The sequence below is a fragment of the Nyctereutes procyonoides genome, unplaced genomic scaffold (assembly GCF_905146905.1).
Source record: "Nyctereutes procyonoides isolate TBG_1078 unplaced genomic scaffold, NYPRO_anot_genome, whole genome shotgun sequence".
NCBI classification, from domain to species: domain Eukaryota; kingdom Metazoa; phylum Chordata; class Mammalia; order Carnivora; family Canidae; genus Nyctereutes; species Nyctereutes procyonoides.
The window spans coordinates 38,158,149-38,181,703 of NW_026575042.1; the positions used below are offsets into that span (position 1 = coordinate 38,158,149).

The 23,555-nt window shown below is 38.3% G+C and overlaps 1 protein-coding gene across 1 annotated transcript in view; it reads left to right on the forward strand.

Moving 5' to 3' along the window:
* Positions 1-21,119, forward strand: part of ATP1B3 (ATPase Na+/K+ transporting subunit beta 3) — a 44,328-nt gene extending 23,209 nt beyond the window's left edge. Inside the window, exons 2-7 of the mRNA XM_055321505.1 lie at positions 1,898-2,026; positions 7,446-7,553; positions 12,930-13,114; positions 14,126-14,176; positions 18,425-18,511; positions 20,114-21,119. Coding sequence (XP_055177480.1) covers positions 1,898-2,026; positions 7,446-7,553; positions 12,930-13,114; positions 14,126-14,176; positions 18,425-18,511; positions 20,114-20,287 — 734 coding nt within the window. The 3' untranslated portion in view covers positions 20,288-21,119. The remainder of the gene's footprint in view (positions 1-1,897; positions 2,027-7,445; positions 7,554-12,929; positions 13,115-14,125; positions 14,177-18,424; positions 18,512-20,113) is intronic.
* The last annotated feature ends 2,436 nt before the right edge of the window (positions 21,120-23,555 follow it).

Here is a 23,555-nt window from a genome sequence, read left to right on the forward strand (position 1 = left end):
AGCATATTTGGATATAGCTTGTTCATGTCTGTTTTATGTTTACTCAATATGTAACTTTTTATTGATTTCATTTACATTATTTTTCCTAGAAATTGGAAATCAGATTTTGAAAATAGTATTATTTGTGGATGACTTAAAAACACAGCTAAATAATTAAACTCTTAGCACTTTAGTTTCAAACTTCACTATTGCATCAACAAACTACCATGACTCAATCTGCCTGCTGCTGTAGTGTTTTATAGTGTGGAACATAGCCCACATTTGTTACATTTATGTATTTGTGGACCCTAGTCTGTTGAATGGAGGATTTATCTATTAGTTCCTATAAACATCTAGATCTGAAAGAATAATTTCTCCTATATCTCATTAAACTAGCCTTTCGGCTTTGCATGTGTTTCATTTCCCTCTGTAGTAAATTAAGCACCTCTTTGAGATTGGTCTTCCTTTTCTTTTTCTGCAACAGGATCGCTGTATGTGGTAGGGAAGTGATGCTATCTGAAGGTGACATGCTGTCCTCCTTTCTTCCTTCTGTCCTCTCGCTCCCTATTTTGGCCTCCTGGTAATTGGGGCAAGGGAGGATGGGTGGGTGCTAGTCTAGATTAAGATGAAATTGCTGTAACTATTTTGCCTTTACTTGAAGTGGGAAGGGCTGGGCAGTGTCCTGCTCACATTTAAGAAATAAAAGTTACCTAGCTTGTGGCATAGTCTGTTTTGGGGTCATGGGGTCTTTAGAAAAATCAGAAAAACCTGGTAGAGCGATTCTCTGGGGAGTAAAGAATGGATATATTTAGAAATATATTATTACAGAAATCTCAGAAACTGAAGTTAATCCTTACCTGGGGATGGATGATTGGAGTCCATTTATTTTAGGTAGGAACCTCTGCAGTGGCCCCTCTGCTGGTAATAGAGTCAGGCAAATAAACAAGTATATTGTTAAGACGGGGAAATAAAGCTGATGTTAATTCAGTTCCAGGGAATTAAATGTTTTCACTATTGCTGTATCTGGGAATTTATTATCTTTTGATCAATTTTAACATTTAAATATAAATATGTGACTTTACCAATATATTCTAATATACAATCTTGATGGTAACCACTTCTGATGTTAGAACTTTGAATATAGACATTTGAGAAAAATGATTTTAGATGTTCCCCCAAATAAGCCACTGGCTTAGGATAGACTTGTTTTAGTGTTTCCAGATTGTGAAGGAAAAAGATGTTGATGTTGAAACTTGGGTATGCCAACTATTGCTTTGTGCTGAGCAGTGGAGTTTTGAAGTCCCATTGGTTGGGGCACTTGTTTCTGGTCTTGTCCTTTGTTTGCTTTTGCATGAGCCTTCTACTTGTAGAGTTTCCTAAACATTATTCATTGAATACCATCTTCATGATTTGCCTCTGTGCACATTTCCTGGCTGTTAAGTCCACTTACTTTATAAAACTTAAATTTATACAAATAATTATTGTGAAATATGGGATCGAAGTACTAATTCCTTTCTGTTTGCGACTTAAAGGAACATGTGCATAATGGGGTTTTATTCCACCTAAAATCATCCTTATCTCACTGGAGGACATCAAGTTCATTTGGAAAACATTCCCCTACGTGCTGGAATGTTAAATCTCTGATCTTGAACCAGAGTATGATTTGTGGAAGCTGTCTACCTTGGAAGCATCTGTGGAGATGCGGGGTCCTGGGATGGGTAGATGATGCCTGCCGAAACACCCTCTGCTTGGGCAGATTGTACTGTTCTGAGTATGGAGACTTGGCTGTGTGCATGGCAGAGCTTGGAACCGTAGCCTCATGACATTTGGTTTGTTTCCTTAACCTGCCCCTCACGGTCCCCCACGTGCAGTGTACGTGTGTGTCTCCAATTTTCCCAAGTTTCCTTTTCTTTTGCAGGTTTGATATTGCTCTTCTATCTAGTGTTTTATGGCTTCCTGGCTGCACTCTTCTCATTCACAATGTGGGCCATGCTTCAGACACTGAATGATGAAGTTCCAAAATACCGCGACCAGATTCCTAGTCCAGGTAATTATATTGCAGTTATTGTGGCTTTTAACTAAATTTGGTTCTACTTTGGGGTACCTGAGTGGCTCAGTCAGTTAAGCGTCCGCCTCTGGGCTTTGGCTCAGCTCAGGTCATGATCTCGGGGATCTTGGGATCAAGAGTGGGAAGTCTGCTTCTCTCCCCCTCCCCCCCCGTCCCTACCCCTGCTTTTAGCCTCATGCACACCTGCACTCGCGTTCTCTCTCTCTCTCTCTCTCCTCTCTCTCTCTCTCTCTCAAAATAAGTCTTTTTTAAAAAATTGGGGGACCCCCGGTGGCTCAGTGGTTGAATTGAGCATCTGCCTTTGGCTCAGAGAGTGATCCAGGAGTCCCAGGATTGAGTCCCACATCAGGTTCCTTGCGGGGAGCCTGCTTCTCCCTCTGCCTCTGTGTACCTCTCTCTGTGACTCTCATAATAAATAAATAAAAATCTTAAAAAAATTTTTTTTTGGTTATACCTTATCTTCACTGTATATTTCTTACATAGGTAAAAATTAAACTTTGGGATTAGTGTGAAATTTTTGATTTTTGTTTGTTGTTTAATATTTGCATAATGATATAAAGACCTTTAATATTTACATACTGAATACCTATAATATTTACATATTGATATAAGGACCTGAGCTGATAAATCTTGAGTCCTTTGCCAGGAGTAAGCAGGAATTAATATGGGGAATTAGAGTGAAGCCAAATATGACCAATATAGTTATAAATGGCTTTTGTGAATATTGTGTACCATTTCACTTTGTCTTGAGTAATTTACTTATAAAGTGTATAGTTTAGCTCTAGCTTGGGCCAGAGCATTGGTCTTGTAAAATAACAAGCTTCCTATCTTTAATTGCTTAACATGGAAGTGGTAAAAAAAAAAAAAATTAAATAATCATCATCAATTGGGAATAAAATGGGTATATATTCTTACTGTGTTTAATTCTTTTCCACTGATTGTTGGGAGGAAAAAAAAAATTCTTCCAGGATACTCCACTACAGAAAATATCTTAAACACTTGTTTAAATCGTATTTTCTACTGCCTGATTTCATCTTTTTTAAACAGTCTTTGAATGCCAGCTTTGTCTTTGTTGAACATGGCTCTTGTCCTCAAGGTGCTGGCAGTTTTTATAGAAGAAGATAACAATATGCAAAACTCCAATATATGTAATTCCCCAAAAATGTGAACACCTACTAGAGATAATAGAGAAATAGAGAACGGCGTGGGGGGGGGGGTGGATAGCAGGAAGGGTGGGAAGGAAGGAATGTCATGGGAGATTTCTTTCTTTTTTTAAATATATTTTTTATTTATTTTATTTTTTAAATTATTTATTCATGAAAGACACACAGAGAGAACAGAGAGAGAGGCAGACACAGGCAGAGGGAGAAGCAGGCTCCTTGCAGGGAGCCCGATGTGGGACTCGATCCCAGGTCTCTAGGATCACGCCCTGGGCCGAAGGCAGGCCCTGAACCGCTGAGCTACCCAGGGATCCAGGGAGGTTTCTTTCTAGAGCAGTGGTTCTCATCCAACAATGATTGGCGCCCCCAGGGCCTTGTGGTCATATCTGGAGACAGTTTTGGTTGTTACAACTGGAGGGGTGCTACTAGTGACCAGAGGTCAGGCATGTTGCTAAACATCCTACAATGCACAGGACAAGCCCCCATGCAACAAAGATTTACCAAGCCCAAAATGTCAATAGTGCCAGTGCTGAGGAGCCCTGATCTAGATCCTTGCTCAGGGCATGGATTTGTAAGCCTTATCAACAGCCAAATGGCACCAGTTTCCCAAACCATCTTTTCTTGGAACATTTTATTCTAAGGACTTTCCCTTATTTTGCTGCTAATATTTGTGTAAACATCAGGAATCACTAGTTAATGTCATTTACATCATTAGTTTATTTGACCAAGTATTTTATTTAACTAGCTTATGCTCATTTTCCCCTCATCTCTAATGGTAGGCCTGTTTTCTTCTACCTAGATTAATTCTCTCTCTTTTTTTTTTTTAAGATTTATTTTGAGAGAGAGGGCGTGCACGAATGATTGGGGGGAGGGGCAGAGGGAGAGAAATCTCAAGCAAATCTCAAGACTCCCTACTGAGGGAGGAGCCCAATGCAGGCTCTGAAATCTCCAACCCTGAAATCATGACCTAAGCTGAAACCAAGAGTCAGATGCTTAATGAACTGAGCCACCCTGGTATCCCTATCTAACCTAATTCTATATTTTTCTTGCTAAGTTATGTGACTTTGATCCAGTCTATTTCAGGAATACTAAACTATTTATAATTGCGTGAATAACAAAAGTAATAAAATAATTCACAATTTCAAACTGAGTCCCTTAAAATTATTTAAAACTGTACTGTAGGGATCCCTGGGTGGCGCAGCGGTTTGGCGCCTGCCTTTGGCCCAGGGCGTGATCCTGGAGACCCGGGATCGAGTCCCACGTCGGGCTCCCGGTACATGGAGCCTGCTTCTCCCTCTGCCTTTGTCTCTGCCCCTCTCTCTATATCTGTGTGACTGTCATAAATAAATAAAAATTTAAAAAAAATAAATAAATAAATAAAACTGTACTGTAGGGCAGCCCCGGTGGCTCAGCGGTTGAGCGTCTGCCTTCGGCTCAAGGCATGATCCTGGAGACCTAGGAAGAGTCCTGCATGGGGCTCCCTGCATGGAGCCTACTTCTCCCTCTGCCTATGTCTCTGCCTCTCTCTCTCTGTTCTCTCTGTGTCTCTCATGAATAAATAAAATCTTAAAAAAAAAAACCCAACAAACTATACTGTAGTACTTAGTCTTATCTTTAACTTAATAAATATATATGCACATACATAACGTGTACATATTAATGGATGAATATACATTAGCTTGTTAAGATTTTCTCTTTACAAAGGGTTATGGGTCATGGGTTAATATTTTTTCTTTCTACTTATATTTTCTACAGTATATATGGTATTTAATATACTGAGGGTTTTGCATTGACTATATTGGTTTTAATTTTAAATGACATCATTTCAATATTATTTGTACCCAGTAAAATAAATGCTAGTTTGAAATTGATACATATAAGTAACCTATACATCCACATAGCATGAACACATATTGATCATCATACCCTGACAAACATGCACATTATGCACACAAAGTCTCATACTCCAGTGGTTTAAATTGGAAAGAGATAGAGGAGTTACTGTAGTCTTTTTTTTTTTTTTTTTTTTTTTTTTTTTTTTTACTGTAGTCTTTACATTATGTTGATGTTCTTTATTTTGGGTAAGGCAGGACTTTATTTGGAGGAATTAAGCATACCATGTCAAAAATGTGCTTGTACCATACACGCCTACCATAGTTTTTTTCTTAAGAGTTTCAAATTGATTGTTAAATAGCAAGTTACCAGGGGTCCAAGAGTATTGTTAAGCAAGGTCTGAGAAGTAACTGGTATCAGAAATTCAGTTTTAGGGGCACCTGGCTGGCTCAGTCGGTAGAGCATATGACTCTTAATCTCAGGATTGGAAGTTCAAGCCCCACCTTAAGTAGAGATTACTTGAAAAAAATAAAATCTTTTTTTAAAAAATTCAGCTTTAGACTTTCAGGTCTTAATACAAAGTTTTTGCAAATTGAAAGGCTAAAACATTCCCTTAGAAATTAGTCATTAGTCATGTAAAGGAATATAGTCTTTTGTATAAAGCATAGATATCTTCGTATTTTTCTTTAAAATTTCTTTAGTTTAGAAATATGGATATTGGGGATCCCTGGGTGGCTCAGCAGTTTAGCACCTGCCTTCGCAGGGAACCTGCTTCACCCTCTGCCCCCCAACCCCCCCGTCTCTCATGAATAAATAAATAAAATCTTTAAAAATATGGATATTTTGGGTTTTTCTTAAAGTTAGGTATTTTTAATAGTTATATGCAAGCTGCCTTAATTCCATTACCTTTTTACTTACAGGATATTATCTTGTTCCTGCTGTAAACCTTAAAAATAAAAACAATTTCAGACTTATACTGATGGTCATTTAATATAATGGACAGTAAGATATTTTATTCTTTCATTAAATGCTTTTACAAAAAGTCTTAGTTATTCTAGATTTTATAGAGATTTTGTGGTGGATGGACAGTCAGGCATAGGAGATTATCCAAATCCAAGTGATCTCTGGTATGTTGATGTAGGTGAATGGGGAGTTTAATCATGAGGTCTTTGGGGCTGAATATAGACTGAGATTTGCTCTGCCATTTAGGAACATTGTTTTGTTGTATGTGGGTAGCACTGCATCTAGTTTAACTCAAAATTCATGCAAACCAACACAGGCAAGTTTAGGGTTTAAAAGAAACTGGATCTAATCTAAAATGTAACACTATATGTTAACTATACTGGAATTTTTTAAAAAACAAAAGAAAACAAAATAATTAGATATCTGTGAGCAGTTTAAATGGAAACTAAAACAACCCTTGTTATTTGTATATTTTCAGATTCAGTGGAAAACATAGCATCTCTAATAACTGTGATATGGGAAATGTTTGAGACTGGTGAAAATTTTAGGACTTTTTTAAGTCTGGGTGCAAGCCTAAAATAATAATCTAGATCTAATGCTTTGCCTTTTTTTTTTTTTTTTTTTTTTTTAAGATTGATTGATTTATCTGAGAGAGAGTATGTTAGGGCAGCGAGGAGCCTGACCGGGCATGTCATGACCTGAGCCAAGAGTCAGACACTTAACCATTTGAGCCACCCAGGCACCCCTAGATCTAATGCTTTTTAAACAAAGAAAGCTTATATTAAAGTTGGAAGCCTGATTATCTTTCTTACAGATAAATATGCTTACGTTTTCTTTTCATAAACTCATTCAGCATGTTTTATATACACAGCTGTAGATTCCTGATACATGAAATTGTTGGTGGTTATATTCTATATTCAATATGTGAAAACCCCATTTTGATTATAGAACAGTGTTTATTATTGAAGGAAGAATATTTAACCAGAGTTAAAATTGTATAGGCCTCTTTGATTGAGTTTTATGTTTTCATAGAGTTGTAATTTGAATGACAAAAGAGCAGAGACTTTGATTTGCTAAAATTTTTCTCCTATTTAATAGCAAATCAGCAAAACCTAAAAATATTTGGTAGAAAAATGAATGTAGGAAGTACATACTAAAATTTGTATCTTTTTAAGTCAGGAACAGAGAAATTATAATTAACTGTAGATAATCAAATTTGGGGGAGGTTTCTAACTGATAACTGAGATGATTTTGTAGGTTTGCAATTCTTTCATTTAAATATCTGTGCCTTCATAATCAGAAGTTCTTGATCATTTTAGCATACCCATGAACACCGTTTTTTTATACAATTACTGAGATCTGCCCTTTTAAGTATAAGCAAGGAGAAAGAAGGGAAGTTGCTGCAGTTAATTTCCCCCCCCTTTTTTTTTATCTCTTTGTAGGACTTACAGTTTTCCCAAAACCAGTAACTGCATTGGAATATTCATTCACTGTATCTGATCCGGAGTCCTATAAAGGGTACATTGAAGACCTTAGGAAGTTTCTGAAACGTAAGTATGTTTTCTTAAGGCATGGTAAAAGATTTTAGTTATTAGAGAAACTAATACCAAATAATGATTGCTTTTAGAAACATCTTAGAATCTGTTTTACCTTTTATTTCTTTTCTGTTAAACACAGTCAACTGAGAGGACTTGGAAGTAGATTTTATAATTAGTCATGAGCATGTTCTAACTTACGGAAAGACATAGGGGTCTAAGCCTAATGGGCAGATGATTTGACTTTTCTAAAGTAAGTAAGTATATGAGTCAAGTTTATTGAGACAGAATTATATCTACATTAAAAACTATTTCATAAAGCAAAACTAAATTATATAAAGTAATGTTTGAACCTTTTGGATCCATTGTACTTGTGGAGGAGACAGGGAATGGTATTTATCATTTAAAAAAAAAACAAAACCAAATATCTACTACTCTGGTTTTTGGAGTTACCAGTCTGTAATGCTTTCCAGTAGTCGTCCTAGCTCAGTTTTTTTCCTCCTTTTTTAACTTAACTCTGTAGTTTTAACATGCACATGAATAATCATGACATGCTCTGGCCTGTCTGTTCTTGATCACATCACCTCTTCCTCAGGCCTCAGGCACACATATCTACATTCGTTCCTTAAAACATGTAGGACCCCATTGCCAAAATGACTGATGGAGGCTTTCCTGATATAACCTGCAAGTTTGCCTGTTTCACTTTCCCTCAACTATTCCTCTACCTCATGGGGACTGCTGCCTCACTTACCCTTTTATTTTATCCCAGCCTCAACTTCACTTTCTACCAAGCTTATTCCATGGTTTCTCATTTCTAGTTTTGCCAGTAGTCTAAAATCCCATACCTGTCAGATAATGCACCTGGAAAAAGCCACATAATTCTTCTAGATGAAACCATATAATTCTTGAATGAAGCCCTTTCTTTAAGCCTCCCCCTGAGCAGGCTGCTGAAGACCTTCCTCAGGACTAATCAGTGCTATGAATACTTGACCACCTCCCTCAAGTCGACCGCTCTATTGCCTGGTAGTCCCACTGAATTTTCTCTGCATAATCCTCTGAAAGGATTATTTCCAACCTCTACTCAAAACTTTAACCTGTTACCGTTCCCCCTATAACTCACCTATAACCTGCTTTTCTGCTTAAAGAAATAATGGAAATATTCAAGTGGTAGGAACTCCACCAGTTTCCCCATTCCCAGTAAAACAAACCAATAGTTACAGCCATTTTGTCTGGTATTTCTCCTGCTCTGATGCCATTCCTCACATTTAAGGTCATGTGTACCAGTCCTGCTTTTTGGAGCTGCTGCTTTCAGTGTCTTGGAAGCATTATTTACTATTCCTTCTCATATATATTTAATCTCTGTTAGATCCTTCCCGTCAGCATGCGGAAGTCCTCCACTTCCTCTAATCTTAAATCAAAAACCTCTTGATCCTACACCATCCACTTGGCTGTCTTTCTAAATCTCTTTCCCTTGATTTTTTTTTTTTTAAGATTTTACTTATTTATTCATGAGAGACACAGAGAGGCAGAGGCATAGGCAGAGAGAGAAGCAGGCTCCCTGCAGGGAGCCCGATGCAGCACTTGATCCCGGACCCTGGGACCAGGCTGTGAGCCACCCAGTCCACCCCTTTCCCCCAGCCCCCCACCCTTGATAGTTTTTTAAAGGTGTTTTTGTGAAAATATAATCTGTGGTTTAAAAATCAAGTAGTAAAGAAAGGTCTGTAATGAAAACAGTTTTCCATCCTATTCCTTTTTAGCTGCAATTCTGTTAATTTACTCAACAAATATTTTTTGGAGAGTCTTCTTTGTGTCAAGCACTCTTCTAAGTTCTATCCGTGAACACAAGAAAAATGTTCATGGAGCTTGTCATCCGGTGGTGCATGGGAAGGTGATGAGTGCTGTGGAGGAGAGGGAGATGGGAGCAGTGGGAAGGGTTACAGTTTTGAACAGGGTGGTCCAGGAAGGTCTCATGGAAAGGTGACCCTTGAGGAAGGATCTGAACATAAGGGAACTAGCCTGAGGCTTACCGTGTCCAATGTGTTCAGGGTTTATCAAGGAAGTTAGAAGGGCTAGATGAAATAAGCTAGGGTGAGAGTTGTAGGAGATGGAAGTCAGGGAAGTAAAGGACTAGGTGGTGTAGGTCCTTAGAAGCTGTTAAGTTCTTTGGTTTTTATGCTGACCAAGTTAGAGGTTTTTAAGCAGGGAATATCATCTGATTTGAATTTTTAAAGGATCATTCAGGCTGCTTTTTTGAGACTATAGGGGGGAAGCTAGTTAGGAGGCCATTACACTAATCCAGATGAGTAGAATGGTGCTGTGGCAAGAGAAGCAGTGGACGTTGTAATTGGATTCTGGATACATGTTCAGTGGGAAAGAACTTCATGGTTTTGATCTTTCTCTTACAGTGGTTTTTTCTGTATCTCTAAATATTATAGTTTCCTGATGGTTCTTGATTTATCACTTTTGTGCATTGTCTTTACTTCCTGCCATGAGAGATGAGAATTTACTTCACATGCCTCAGCCCTCCCTCCCACCCGCCTCCACTCAGTACATTAATTGAATTACTATTTTTAGTTTTGTTATTTATACATAGTCTTTATGTCTTACTCTGTCATCTGTAGACACTCTTCTGATTTCTCTATTTGTACAATGTCATTTGAGGTATCCTCGAGTCCCTTTTTTTCTGGAAAACTCAGAGCCTTTCTCCTGCCATAGTTTGTATGGTAACTGGTGAGGCCTTTAACATATTCAGCTGTCATTTTGAGACTCCCTTTTATCATTTTGTTGGATCCACTGTTTCTTGGCTTCTGGATTTTTTTCTGAATTTACCACCTAGTTTTGATGGAGTATATTCTATGTAACTTCATAAGATACATGAAATGTAAATTTTGAGTCCTTTCATTTCTGAAAATAACCTAATTCTGCATTTATAGGTGATATTTCAGCTGTGTAGAGAATTTTAGTTCCTTTGTATTTGTTTTTTTCTCCTGCAAGGCTGTTTTTTAAATTTTGCTTTTAAATGTATTTCTGGGGATCCCTCGGCGGCTCAGCGGTTTAGCGCCTGCCTTTGGCCCAGGGCATAATCCTGGAGGCCAGGGATCAAGTCCCACATCGGGCTCCCTGCATGGAGCCTGGTTTCTCCCTCTGCCTGTGTCTCTGCCTCTCTCTCTCTCTCTCTCTCTCTCTCTCTGTGTCTCTCATGAATAAATGATATCTTAAAAGAAAAAAAGAAAATGTGTTTAAATGTATTTCCGTTGGGTTCTAAAATTTGTTTTGGTTTCAGTCTCTAAAATATCACTTTACTGGTAACTTGATGGGGATCTTTCATGATAAAGGCTTAAGTTCTCCAGTTCAAGGAAATTATCTTCTATTACTACTTTAATAATTTCCTCAACTCAATTTTCTGTGTTGTTTTTTTTTTCCTAGAATTATTCTGTTAGTTGGGTCTTGGATCTCTTGTTTTGCTCTCATTTTCTATTTTTACTGTATTATACTTTCTGGGGTCTTTTAACTCTTTAACCCTTCAAGCCTCACCCCTCGCCTCTTAACTTTCAGTTGTTATTGCTGAGTTTTAGGAAAGCCTTTCTCATATTAGCAAGGTAGCATTTCTTTTTAAAAGATTTGCCTTTTTTTCCCCAATAGATACCACTTAAAATTTAAAGTTTCATTTTGTTCAAATTAACCTTTTTCTTTTCAGGTCTTCTTTGTTTCTTTCCTCCTTTCCTTTCCTTCCTTCCTATTTTAGGCTTTCTTCAGGTGTATAGGGCTCTTATGTTACTCTGTCCGGGATCATTGATCTGTGTCCCATCATGCCTTGGAGTTGGAGGGAGGAGGTTCTTCATAATCTGACCTCTCATCATTACAACTCCTTGCATTAAGTGGAAGGTGGCATAATACAAAACTGAACTGATGAACTGACCTATACCAAAAGGTCTATGCATTTGAAACCCTTGGGGGAAATTGGGAAGGCCTTGAATATTTCTTGCAAAATGATCTTTATGATTGTGCCACCAAAGTCAAAAAGGAAGCGATGAATGTCATATGATACCTATTGTGTTGTAGAGTTTAACTCCATCTCCCAAATATTTGAATCCTTTTAAATGAGTACATAATTCCAATTATATCCTAATTTTTTATAAATATAAGATGAAACCAAAGATTTTTGATAGTTTTTCTCCCCAAAGGAAAGATCTTTACACTTTTTAATAAATGCATTTACTTTGAAATTTTGTTCCTGTTTTGGATTCATTTTAGGTGGCCTCTTTCTGGTACCCGTTGTACCCATACCCCAGTAGTTCTTAGGGGGAGGTACTGTTGGAGTGTATCTTAACTCTTTCTTAGCGTCTTTCAATAAACACATTCATAGAGGGCAGGGACCACATCAGGCTTGCTCACTGTTGTGCCACTCTTGCCTAACACTGTGCCAGTATGGAGCAAACAGCCAAAAACCTGTTGTGTCTTTCTCCCTCTCCTTTCTTTCATATCTCCAGGTTGTGACCATTTTATTCCTTTATCACTTGAGTTTATCTAAGATGTTACCTGTTTCTGCTAAAAAAAAAAAAAAAAAAAAAAAAAACCTTCTCTAAGTTAACATTAACTCACAGGGACCCCTTGGCGCTCAGCTTTGTTTTAGTCCCTCCAGAATATACTGCCATAGCACTGTTTTTCTTTAGGCCCTTCCATTATTATTATTAGAGCTAATGTCTGTTTGTAAGGTCTGTTATACTGTAAAATCCACCATAAGGGCAGCCACAGTGCCTGTGGTCTCACCACTGTATTTTCTTTATGGGAGTATAGTTGACACATAATATTACATTAGCTTCAGATTACAACATGGTGATATGACAAGTTACAAGTTGTCCCCACTATCTTTTGGGCCATGAGCATAGGAGGCATTGAAATAATACTATGGCCATGGCTGGCGCCACCTAATGGTGACAAAAGACAGTGATCTGTAATCCAGTTTTTTACCATGGTTGAATACAAACAAACATCAGAACTGTTAAAGCAGGATGCCTGGGTGGCTCAGCAGTTGAGCATCTGCCTTCTGCTCAGGGCATGATCCCGGGTCTGGGGATCAAGTCTCGCATCAGGCTCCTTGCATGGAACCTGCTCCTCTCTCTGCCTAGGTCTCTGCCTCTCTGTGTCTCTCATGTATAAATAAATAAAATCTTAAAAAAAAAAAAACAGAACTGTTAAAGCTTATTAACCTTTAAAGGAACAAACAACATTTTTTCCTTAGGATCATTCTAAGGAAATGTCTTTGAAAGTGTCTTTGTCTTTGAAAAGTGTTGTCAAAAAATAAAAGTGTTGTCCATCGGATGGGATGTCCCTGGTTTTATTTAAAGTCTGTTTCTGACTGATCTATGCACATGTATCTTTACTTTTTAGCATATGAGTCAGAAGAACAGAAGAATCTCACAGCCTGTTCTGATGGAGCACTTTTTGAACAGAAGGGTCCAGTTTATAGTGCATGTCGGTTTCCTCTTACCTTACTCCAAGCATGCAGTGGTGTGGATGATCCAGATTTTGGCTACTCCAGAGGAAGTCCTTGTGTTCTTGTGAAAATGAACAGAGTATGTACATATTTTCCCACTGCTGCTTTTAGTGTCTTCTGTTAGAAAGCTGGCAACTCTTTTATCTCATTTGTGGGTAACTTGCATATGAGATTAGCCATGATAATAATTGATCTTTGGAAAATTAATACAGAAAAAAACTAAGACTGGTTCATTAAATCATGGATTAGGGAAGTAAAACAACTTTTCCCTTTTTAGTTATGTGCATCTAGGCATAGATTAATTCTTCAAGGGATAAGTATTCTGGTTGTCATGCCCAAAATCATGATTTTATTAATGTTCAGTGCTCATCTTTGTTCCAAAGTCATCACATGGGCAAGAATCATTACTGCTATTGATATTTCGATTGCTACAAAACTTATCTTTTGGGAGGAATATTTACATTTTACAAGCATTTGCATGTAAAATGCATATAAATTTAAAACATAAAAAGATCCTCCCACAAAACAGATGAATAAATGTCTGTTCCCATACAGAGTTAGTTATATCTGCTACATACATGAAAGTAGCCTCATTATGCAGAACTGAATAGTGCTGTATCTTAAAATGGGATTCTCCCCAACATGCATGTTGTGGAATAGATAGATGTAAGATATGGTAAGGCTCCATGGAAGCCTTGTGGAAACATATGTTGGCGGATTGACCTGATAAATCTTCATGAAAACATTTTATTGTGGTTCTGCAATTCTTATTATTTGCATTAAAGATTTCTGTTTGTTTCTTGTTTTAAGGATAGCAGAGTGCAATACTATGTTTTACTTGGTTCTTTGGTAACTGATTTTTCTAAATTGCCCCAGTACAGTAACAAGACAGCTAACTGGTAAGATTATTTTATTGAAAAGTCCATTCTAACCCTCTAAAATAAAATTAAAAGGCAGACATAACAAGGTTTTAATACACAGAGTTGGTATTTATCTCAATCCTTCCACTCCTGGGTCCCCAGCAACAAAACAGGAAGTTCTTTTATTTATGTTTGTGATGTTTCAGTTAATCAGTTTTTCTTTACCACAGATAATTGGATTGAAACCTCAAGGAATCCCAAGGATAGAATGTACTTCAAAGGTTAGTATTCAAAAAATTAACCCAGCTTCTGTTAAAGCTTTAATAGATCTTAGTATTTTAAAACTGATTTTTTTTTTAGTCATTTTTCCCTCCTGTCACATGTTGAAAGTCCTCTGTAGTGCTAGTCTTAGAAGAATAAAATTCCACCAAACTTTGGGTGTAGAGCCCTTTTTTATTTGCAAATGGTAATTCAAAAAGAAGTTTTCCATGTGCATGGATTTCATAGACACTGTGTTTACATTTACATATACCATATTTCATTGATTCTGAGATTCACTTTTTTCCTAGCTTAATAACACTGAAATGGGGGTTGGCCTTATAATTGTTGGTGTCTTACTAGCGTATCATGAGATTTTCTCTTTATTAATAGTAGGTAAATTGGTGTGCATCAGTGGCATCTGAGATTTCATGAAAAATGGTACATTTTCCTTGAGGCAGTATTTTTCTCTCTTATCCCTACTTTATTATTTTTTCTAGAGTGCTATGCAGTTTTCATCTCATAACTTCTTTTGTTTTCTCTCCATGCTGCAAGTGCAACTAAGACAAATATATAAATGATGGGTAAGAGTTCTGAGGAGAAAATGTTAAGTTCTAAATTTAATTTTATTGTACAAAATTTAGCATTCCAATCCCAAATCTGTCAAAAGTATCTTACTTGAAATGTTACATTGAAAATCACTTCTAAAGTTGTTTGTGAGGCAGCTTGGTGGCTCAGTCGGTTAAGCATCTGCTCAGGTCATGATCTCTCAGCGTCCTGGGATTGAGCCCCAAGTCTGAATCCTTGCTCAGTGAGGAGTCTGCTTCTCCCTCCCCCCACCCCACCCTGGTTTGTGTGTGTGTGTGTGCACGCCCTCTCTCACACTCTCTCAATAATCTTTTTAAAAGTTGTTTGTGATGAAAACTATATTCTTTTAGCCATGAATAGATTTTATTTGTGCAGAAACTTCTTATAATTTTTTTTTTATTTTTTATTTTTTATTTTTTTTTAGATTTTATTTATTCACGAGACACACACAGAGAGGCAGAGATAACAGGCAGAGGGAGAAGCAGGCTCCATGCAGGGAGCCTGACGTGGGACTCGATCCCGGGTTTCCAGGATCAGTCCCTAGACTGAAGGTGGCACTAAACCGTTGAGCTACCCGGGCTGCCCTGTGCAGAAACTTCTTGCTCAGTGGTTCTCAAATTCTTTCTTGCATCAGAATCGCTTGTTGGGTCCCATTCTCAAAGTTCTGACTCAGTAGTCTAACTAAACTTTCCAGGTGATGGGGATAGTCTCAGGCTCTTACTTTGAGAACTTCTGCTTTAGCGTATCCTTAATTTCTTTTGAGGATTTATTCACTGTTTAGAATAAAAAGCCAGGAAATTCTGGTTTCTCATGTAGGTTGGAATATATGTGTGTGAACCATCGGCAGTTCATTTGACATTCTTAGACACAGCCAGTAGGTTACTTACAACCAGATGCTACATTAAGCTGAGCTTTTCTTGCTAAACAAATACTTCTGAAAAGCTAAGCATATTCTCTCATCTGGTAAGAAAACATATGGCTGCAAGCTACATTTAGAAAAAGTAACTTTTTCCTCCTTGCTTGCAGGTCTTTCCAATAGAAAGTTCCCAAGGCTTATGTGCTAGACTTCAGCCAGGGAGAAGTGCTAATTTCATGACAGCATACCTGTAGGCAGGAACTTTTGCCTTTGCATGTGAGCAGACTAAACAGATAAGCTTGGAGTAGTGGCTCTCTGGAGCCAACACTACTAAGAAAGGAAAATACATTTTGGCCACAAAGGCAAAAGCTTTAAACTCCTAAGATTTCAATTTTGTAAACCTTTGGCCAGTATAAACAACTCCACGTAACTGTTTTCTTGGGGTTCTACATGGATTTTTATCTATCGTGTATCCTTTGCTTCTAGAATAGTTGGTGGAAATGTTCATGAAAAATCGTGGTTGATGATTCAGATTTCAGTTTGTTGTCCATGTGTGAAGAGTTGTGTGTAAAGTACGTAAAATAATCGAAGTAGATGGGGATTTTGTTTATTTAGTTGTAGAATAGGTTTGTTTTTAGAAAGTTTGTAAAACTTTTCGTTATACTTCTAGGCTAGTCATCAGATGGAATGCATATGTTTTAGAGGTGTGGCTCTGCAGAGCAGAGGGTAACATTTACTGTAGACCATCCTAGTGGCTATTAGCCATTACATTTGTCTATATCAAGTGTTCTTTAAATTCTTTAGTTGACTTTTTATGTAATACATTTTTTATCTCTCATATTCTTTCTGTCTGCCTGCCTGTCTGTCTGTCGCCAAAACACAACGTGTCAGCTATATCTCATATTCTTGATTGGCTTTGTTTTATACAAAAGTCCTGAAAATACCAAAATAATTAAAAGAAGCTTCTAGGCATTTAATTTAAAAGATGGTTCCTGCAAAAGATGGAATATTCATTTAGGAAAATGCAGGAGAAAAGAATTGGTAAATGCTACTCAGAGATAACCACTGCTTAGAACATTTGGTTTGTGTTCAGGTCTTTTAAGGGTGGTGAGTGTGTAAAAGAAAATACACTCATTTTAAAACTATGACAGTTATGCTTCACCCTAAAGTATCATTATTCAGATATGCATTTCAATATTCATAAATTCTCAATGTTTATTTTTACAGAAGGTACAAGTAAAAGCTTGCCAACATTATGGTTTTGGTACAAACCAAGAGAACGGTTAAGAGTCACATCTGGGTGATCTTGAGCATGTGATTTTAACTGAGCCTCAGTTCCCCCTCTTTGTAATTGATCCTGCCCAGAGAAGGCTGTTGGGCCCAAATGAAGTCAATATAAGTGTGGTGTCTGGCTAGAAGTACCAGTAATCCACAGAAAACCTTTATATCTTGGGGGAACATCTACTTCTGTGAATTAAGCTGTGTTAAGAGAAAAGCAATTAATACAGAAAGGCACTCATCACAATGATTGTTTTTTCTTTACAGAGTACAAATGTAGGGTAGAAATGGTTTCTATGATTTTTTTTAGTCTTATCTCCTGTTCTTCCCACCTATGTTTGACCTGGATCATCAGAACTTGCCCATTTTGTGGGGTATTGTCACTCTACATTGTGCTCTCTTGTCTGTTACATGTGCTACTCCTGGAGTTGCAGAAGTGGAGTAGGACTTCTTAGAGGAGATAATAGTTTTGCTATAGTGTTTCCTGTGTGCTTTCAAAAATAGAAATTAGTGCATTTAAAACTAGAATTCAAGCATTTACTGATGTTTTAATTCATGCTTACTAAACTTGCACTGATCTTAGTCATCTACTGTGTGTTATAGTCATTAAAATTAATCCCATTCGTAATGTGTTACCTGAGAATTCTTGTTATCAAGAAGAATAGAAATAATAGCATGAATGAGTTGGATTATGGATGGTTTTTCACATTTACTAGTTTAAATATATGGAATATGATTCAGTAAATTTCAGGACTTTGATTTTGCGTGTGTTCATAAATTTAAGGGTATTTTTTTTAAAGATTTTATTTATTTATTCATGAGAGACAGAGGCAGAGGGTGAAGCAGGCTCCTTGCAGGGAACCTGATGTGGGACTCGATCCCAGGTCTCCAGGATCCTGGGTCTCTAGGACTCGATCCCAGCCCTGGGCTGAAGGCCGTGCTGAACCACTGAACCACCCAGGCTGCTCAATTTTAGGGTATTTAAATCAGTTAAGAAGAGTTTTAAAAAAATAAAATAAAAAAAGCTTTGCTTGGAGTACCTTAAATTTTTCCTAATAGTTTCCCCTTCTGGCTACCCTAACAGTTACTAATCACAGGAAACTTTGGGACCTTCTGCCTCCCAAGCCTGAATCCTGCATTCTATAGTATGGCAGCCATTGTTTACAGTCTGGAAGCACAGTATTTTAAATCCTTTCAGGACTTCATTGGTCCCATACAGACTGCTGTATTCCTGCTATCAGTGGCTGGAGAAACTGGCATTTGGTAGTTGGAAGACAGATAGATTTTCAGACAGTGAATGAACAGCTCTGACTCTTAGTTAGAAGGGATTCTCCGGGAAAAGCATGTAGGCTGTATCAGGAAATGTAAGAAGAGTCCAGACAGTTTGTGTCAAAGAATTCAAATCAAGATTAATAGGTCTGTTCTCAGAAATGTAATTAATGCAATTGGAACAGCATTGTAGGATTACTATATACAGTTGATACTGCTTTTATATTTTTAAGTTGTTTTTTGTGACCTAAAAAGGAATTTCTCTTGTTTTCTACTTTAGAGTGAAAACACAGCAACTCTGTCAACTTACCCCTTCAATGGAGTTATAGATTTAAAATATTTTCCATATTATGGGAAAAAACTGCATGTAAGTACTTAGAAGTTTGTACGTGGTTGTAAATGTCACTTGTCTGGGGTAGACAGGCCCTGGCCTGTGTAACTTGTGCATCCTCTATTCTGGTCTTTAAATATAAATGGTGATGCCAAGTAGAGATCCCACATCTCCAGTCAAAATGTAAAACCCAAGCAGATAACTTAAAGGATGGTTATTTTCAAAATGCCCTTTTCTCTTTCATTACTTAGAATGTGGGTAGAGTATACACAGAGGTGAAAACAAAGTGGCTAGAACAGTACAAAGAATTCCTGTAGACTTTTTTCCAGATTTCCCAAATGTTAATATTTTACCTCATTTGTCTCCATTTATGTTTAATATTTTTCCTGAACCATTTTGGACTAAGTTATAAACATAGTGCCTCTTTACACTAAATGCTTGTTTTCTTTTCCTAAAAATAAGGACATTCTATATGACCATAACTGAGTTCTCAAAGGAAATTAACATTGATATAATACTATCATCCAGTCTGCAGACATTGTTGAAGTTTTGCCAGTTGTTCCAATAATGCCCTTTCTTGCAAATTCCTGGTGCAGGAGATCTTTAGTCACAACCTGGAGCAGTTCCTCTGTGTCTTGCCCTTGTGCTCTTCAAAAATGAGCATAGGACTTTTTTTGGCCTATTTTGTTTGTTCCTTAATTTGAGTTTGCTTGATGTTTTTCACGATTAAATGTAGATTGTACATTTTTGGCAAGAATGCCTCAGAAGAAATATTTTCAGAATAGCCTAGCAAGAGAGATGTGGCGATGAGTGGTCAGGTAACCGTGAACACTGGGTTCCGGTGGCATCAGCCAGGTTGCTTTATTTTCTTTTGTAACCAGCAAGTATGTCGTGGAGAGAGTACTTTGAGAGTCTCTATAATTCTGTTTCTCCTCCAGTTTTAAGCACGTTGGGGATTCTTGCCTGAATCAGCTACTAATAGGCTTGTTCCCAGATTTTTTTTTCCCCTCCATTTACTAGTCGGCATTCTGCTCTGAGAAAGAGCTTTGCCTTCTCCACCATTTATTTACATCCCTGTATTCTCATGGACTCTTCTTATCTGTTACTGTTTGGTGCTAAAATTGTCCCCGATTTGGCCAGTGAGACACTTAGGCAGACTCTTACATCCTTTAGACATGCTCTTGTGCTGCTTTGAGCACCTCTTTACTTTCTGGCACCACAAGATACTCTGCATTCATCTTGTACTTTCTCTGCCTTCATCCTAGAATCAGCCCCCAGTTCCTTTTAGTGAAGAAATGTGTCTAGAAACCACACTGATAATACAGTTAGGAATATATTTGCATGAAATTACAGAATCAGTAAGGGAGTCTTTGGGTAAAGGGGAAACTCAAACTAAGATTATAGAATATCTAAAAACTGGTAACAAGACACAACCTAATTACAAGATATATTTAAAGCAGTGCTCGCAGGAACTGTCTACATCCATAAAAATTCAAGTGAAAATAAGAAACAATAGAAAGTAGGTACTATTAATTAAAACTTGTTTTTAAAGTTTTACAGAATAAACTAACTCCTGATAAAAGTGTAAATGAAGTTACTATAGAACAGGAGTTTCATGTATTTTCCTTTATTTGCCAGGTGAGTTATCTGCAGCCATTAGTTGCTGTCCAGGTCTCCTTTAATGCGACCAGCAGTACCACAAATGAAGTAACAGTCGAGTGCAAGATTGATGGATCACCCAACCTAAAAAACCAGGATGATCGTGACAAGTTTTTAGGACGAGTGGTGTTCAAAGTCATAGCACGTGCATAGTAGGAGTTAGGATATCTCCACAGAGTAAATGTTGTGTTGTCTGTCTTCATTTTGTATCAGCTGGACCTGCCTGTCTAGAATTATGAGACCACCTTGGAGAAAGGTGGGGTGTGGTACATGACCTTGGGGTAACATCATAATGTGCTTTCAGATCATAGTGTTCAGTGTCCTCTCAAGTAACTGCCTGTTGCCTCTGCTGCCTTTTGAACCAGTGTACAGTCGCCAGATAGGGACCATGAACACCAAATCTGAATAGTATGGGGGTCTTGTCTTATTTTTATGTGGTTTAATTGCCAAGTGTCTAAAGCTTAATGTGCTGTGCTATGTAAATATTTTATAGATTTAACACTGGTTAACTGTCCTATTTTGATGCCAGCAAAGTTTTAGGGATAAAATGGTACCTGAACATCATCAAGTGACTTTCTAGCTGTAAGAAATGTGGTGGTGGTGGGGGGGGGGGGGAGATGTTCTGTATGTGAGGAGAAAAAAAGAAAATAAAAGTGGATTTGAAAGGTTGACTTGATGTTTTGTAAAATTATTTTTTACATGCTGAATTAGTCTGTGGATCTTCTTAAGAACACAAACTTTATGTTGTAAAACGTGTAAAAAATATATATACTGATGGGATTATTTTTAGTGCAGGAACTAAATCTCTTATAAAGTATTTTAGACCATAGGTGAAACAGCATTTTTAAGTTAGCCACTATGAATATGCACCTAATTTTTTTATGAAATTAAATTCATATGATTTAAATTGTACAATAGTTTGTGAAATATCTTGTTACTGCTTTTATTTAGCAGACTGTGGACTCTAATAAAAAATATAAATTGTGAAATATAAAAACTTGGAACTTATTCAAAGCTTCAAACCAGTTTTATTTCAGCATCCTTTGACTAGTGTTGTGAAATATTTTCTCCTCTATCAGTGGGTACTGGAACGATTGTCATATTGTTACCTGCTTTCTCCTCTACTGAAAAAGATGTGCTTCCTATGTGATCGGTGGTTTAAGCCAATTTTTAATTTTTATCCTAAAAAGGCCAAAGCTTACATTCATGGTTTTCTTTGTGTTGGTGCAAGCCAGGATGAGTGGGACACAGCCCAGTGGGATCTCTGCCACTAAGATCTTAGTGATGATAACAGATCTTTGCAACTAAAGAAAATGATTCTTGGAGCTATTAATAGAGCAAACATTTGGGGGCTTTGATTTTCCTTTCTGCCCTGTCTCTTAAGAGTGCGATACCACTTTAAAAATGCTACAATACTAGAGCGTCACTTCAGCTGGTTCAATGTGAAAAGGTTTTCAGTTTTGACTCCTGTGGAATTCATATTATATATTCCTTTAAATTAGTATATTTGGGTCTTTGAAGTATAATGGAAGTTGTTTTAATGAGCTTAGATAAAAGCAGACTTGTTCTCAGAACATGAAACAAGAATGGAGATATCCCAAATGGTTAGTGGATTTTGGGGAGAATAAAAAAATGAGACCTACACAGAAGTCACTAAATGATATTTGCACTTTGCTGGTTGAGGAGTTTGGGAACCCCCTGACTCCTCTGTGGCCACAGCTGACCTACCTAAGTCTTCCTGGCTCTTTCCTACTGAAATTAGGGGGTTTAACAACTATCACAGGCCTGCTGAGTGCCAGGTAATGATGTGCCAGACTGAGAATACAGAGACAAAGACATGGTCTCTCGAAGATGAGAAGGAAATGGAACAGGCTCTGGGACAAGATACAGTGGGAAAGTTACGGTAATGGCTGTTGTGTGCAAGAGCCCAAGGAGGTGGGGTGACTGCCCTGCAATGGTCCCTTACAAGATGCAAGTGTTACATGGAGGGGAGGATCAAAAGGAGCTGGGCCAGTATGATACAGATGAAAAGTTTGGGAATGAACAGGACTCTGGACACAATGAGTCTGCATTTCTGTTTCATTCCACATTTTCCTCACAACTTCACCAGATATCTTAACACACGGATTCTGTCCATAGGAAATTGTTGGATATGGTCTCTAAGTCACAGCTCTGCTGCGTATTCCTAGACCACAGTTTGAATAACAAGGGACCAGAGGACTAAGACAACCAGATTTGCTTCCTTGGCCATGGAGTCTAGCACTGGTTTGACTACTGGATGGAGAAGTCTCAACTGTCAGTTGACTTTAGCTGATACTTAAATTCAGGAGGTTGGGGGGAAAGGGTCCAAGATGGCAAAGTAGGAAGATCTCCATAGGCATAACCAAATCTACACATATTTATAGAGCAAGTTCTGAAGACCGCTAACTTGAGAGCTGCACATGGAAAATTATAAGAAGGACCAGCCTGTGAAAGGGAACCCCTGACACTGCTGCAGTGGGGTGGAATGCTTACGTTAGACTGCACAGATTGGTTTGCCTGGGGGCACAGAAGAAAAGCTGCCATTTAAAAGAGCAACTAGAATATAAAAATCACAGCACTGAAACCCTACCTAACAGAACGGAGCTTTTGGAACTAGGGTAGGCTGGTGATCACTACCATTTACAGTCCCCCTCCACCTTGATACCACAGACAGGAGCGGAGTGCAGGCACTGTGATCAGTGTGTCAGTGAGCCCTGACCCCTCACACCCACCAGCCCAAGACCATCCGTGTGCACACCAGGACACCTGCAGTCGCTGCTCACTACAATACCTTGTCTCGCCAAGGTGACAGGTCCCTGCATCCTGGAACACTCCAGACACCTTGCCAGGGCACTCCCAGTGCAGAGAGCCACCAGGACCTCCAGGCTCCTGCTCACTTTGGCTCTAGCCACCCACACACATGCCCCTGGCCTGTGGCACACATCGGCTCCAACCTCCCCACCAAAGTATCACCTAAGGGGAGCACCCCAGGACATCCTGATGTGTACACTTTAGCTTCAAGCTGTCTTGCCAGACAGCTCCAGGGTGCCCTCTGGAGAGCCCCAGGACTGCCATAGCCTGTGCCAATGTCCACTTTAGCTATACTGCCATAGTGTCTGGAGACCCACAGGTCCACCCTACCCCATGCTCACTTCAGGATCCCACCAAGGGCAACCCCATCATGGAGTGCCCCAGGAACCCAGCCCATGCCACTGCAACTCTGGGCAGACAGCCAAAGTTGCCAGGCCTACACAGTCTACACAAGCGGACAACCACACACAAGACCATTTCTTCAAATTCAGGAGAAGTAGTTGGATTTCTAATTCAGAGAAACCCAAAGTCCAGCAAAAGGAGAGGAATAGGCTTCCTATGAAAGAGCAAGATAAAGCCACAAGGGAAA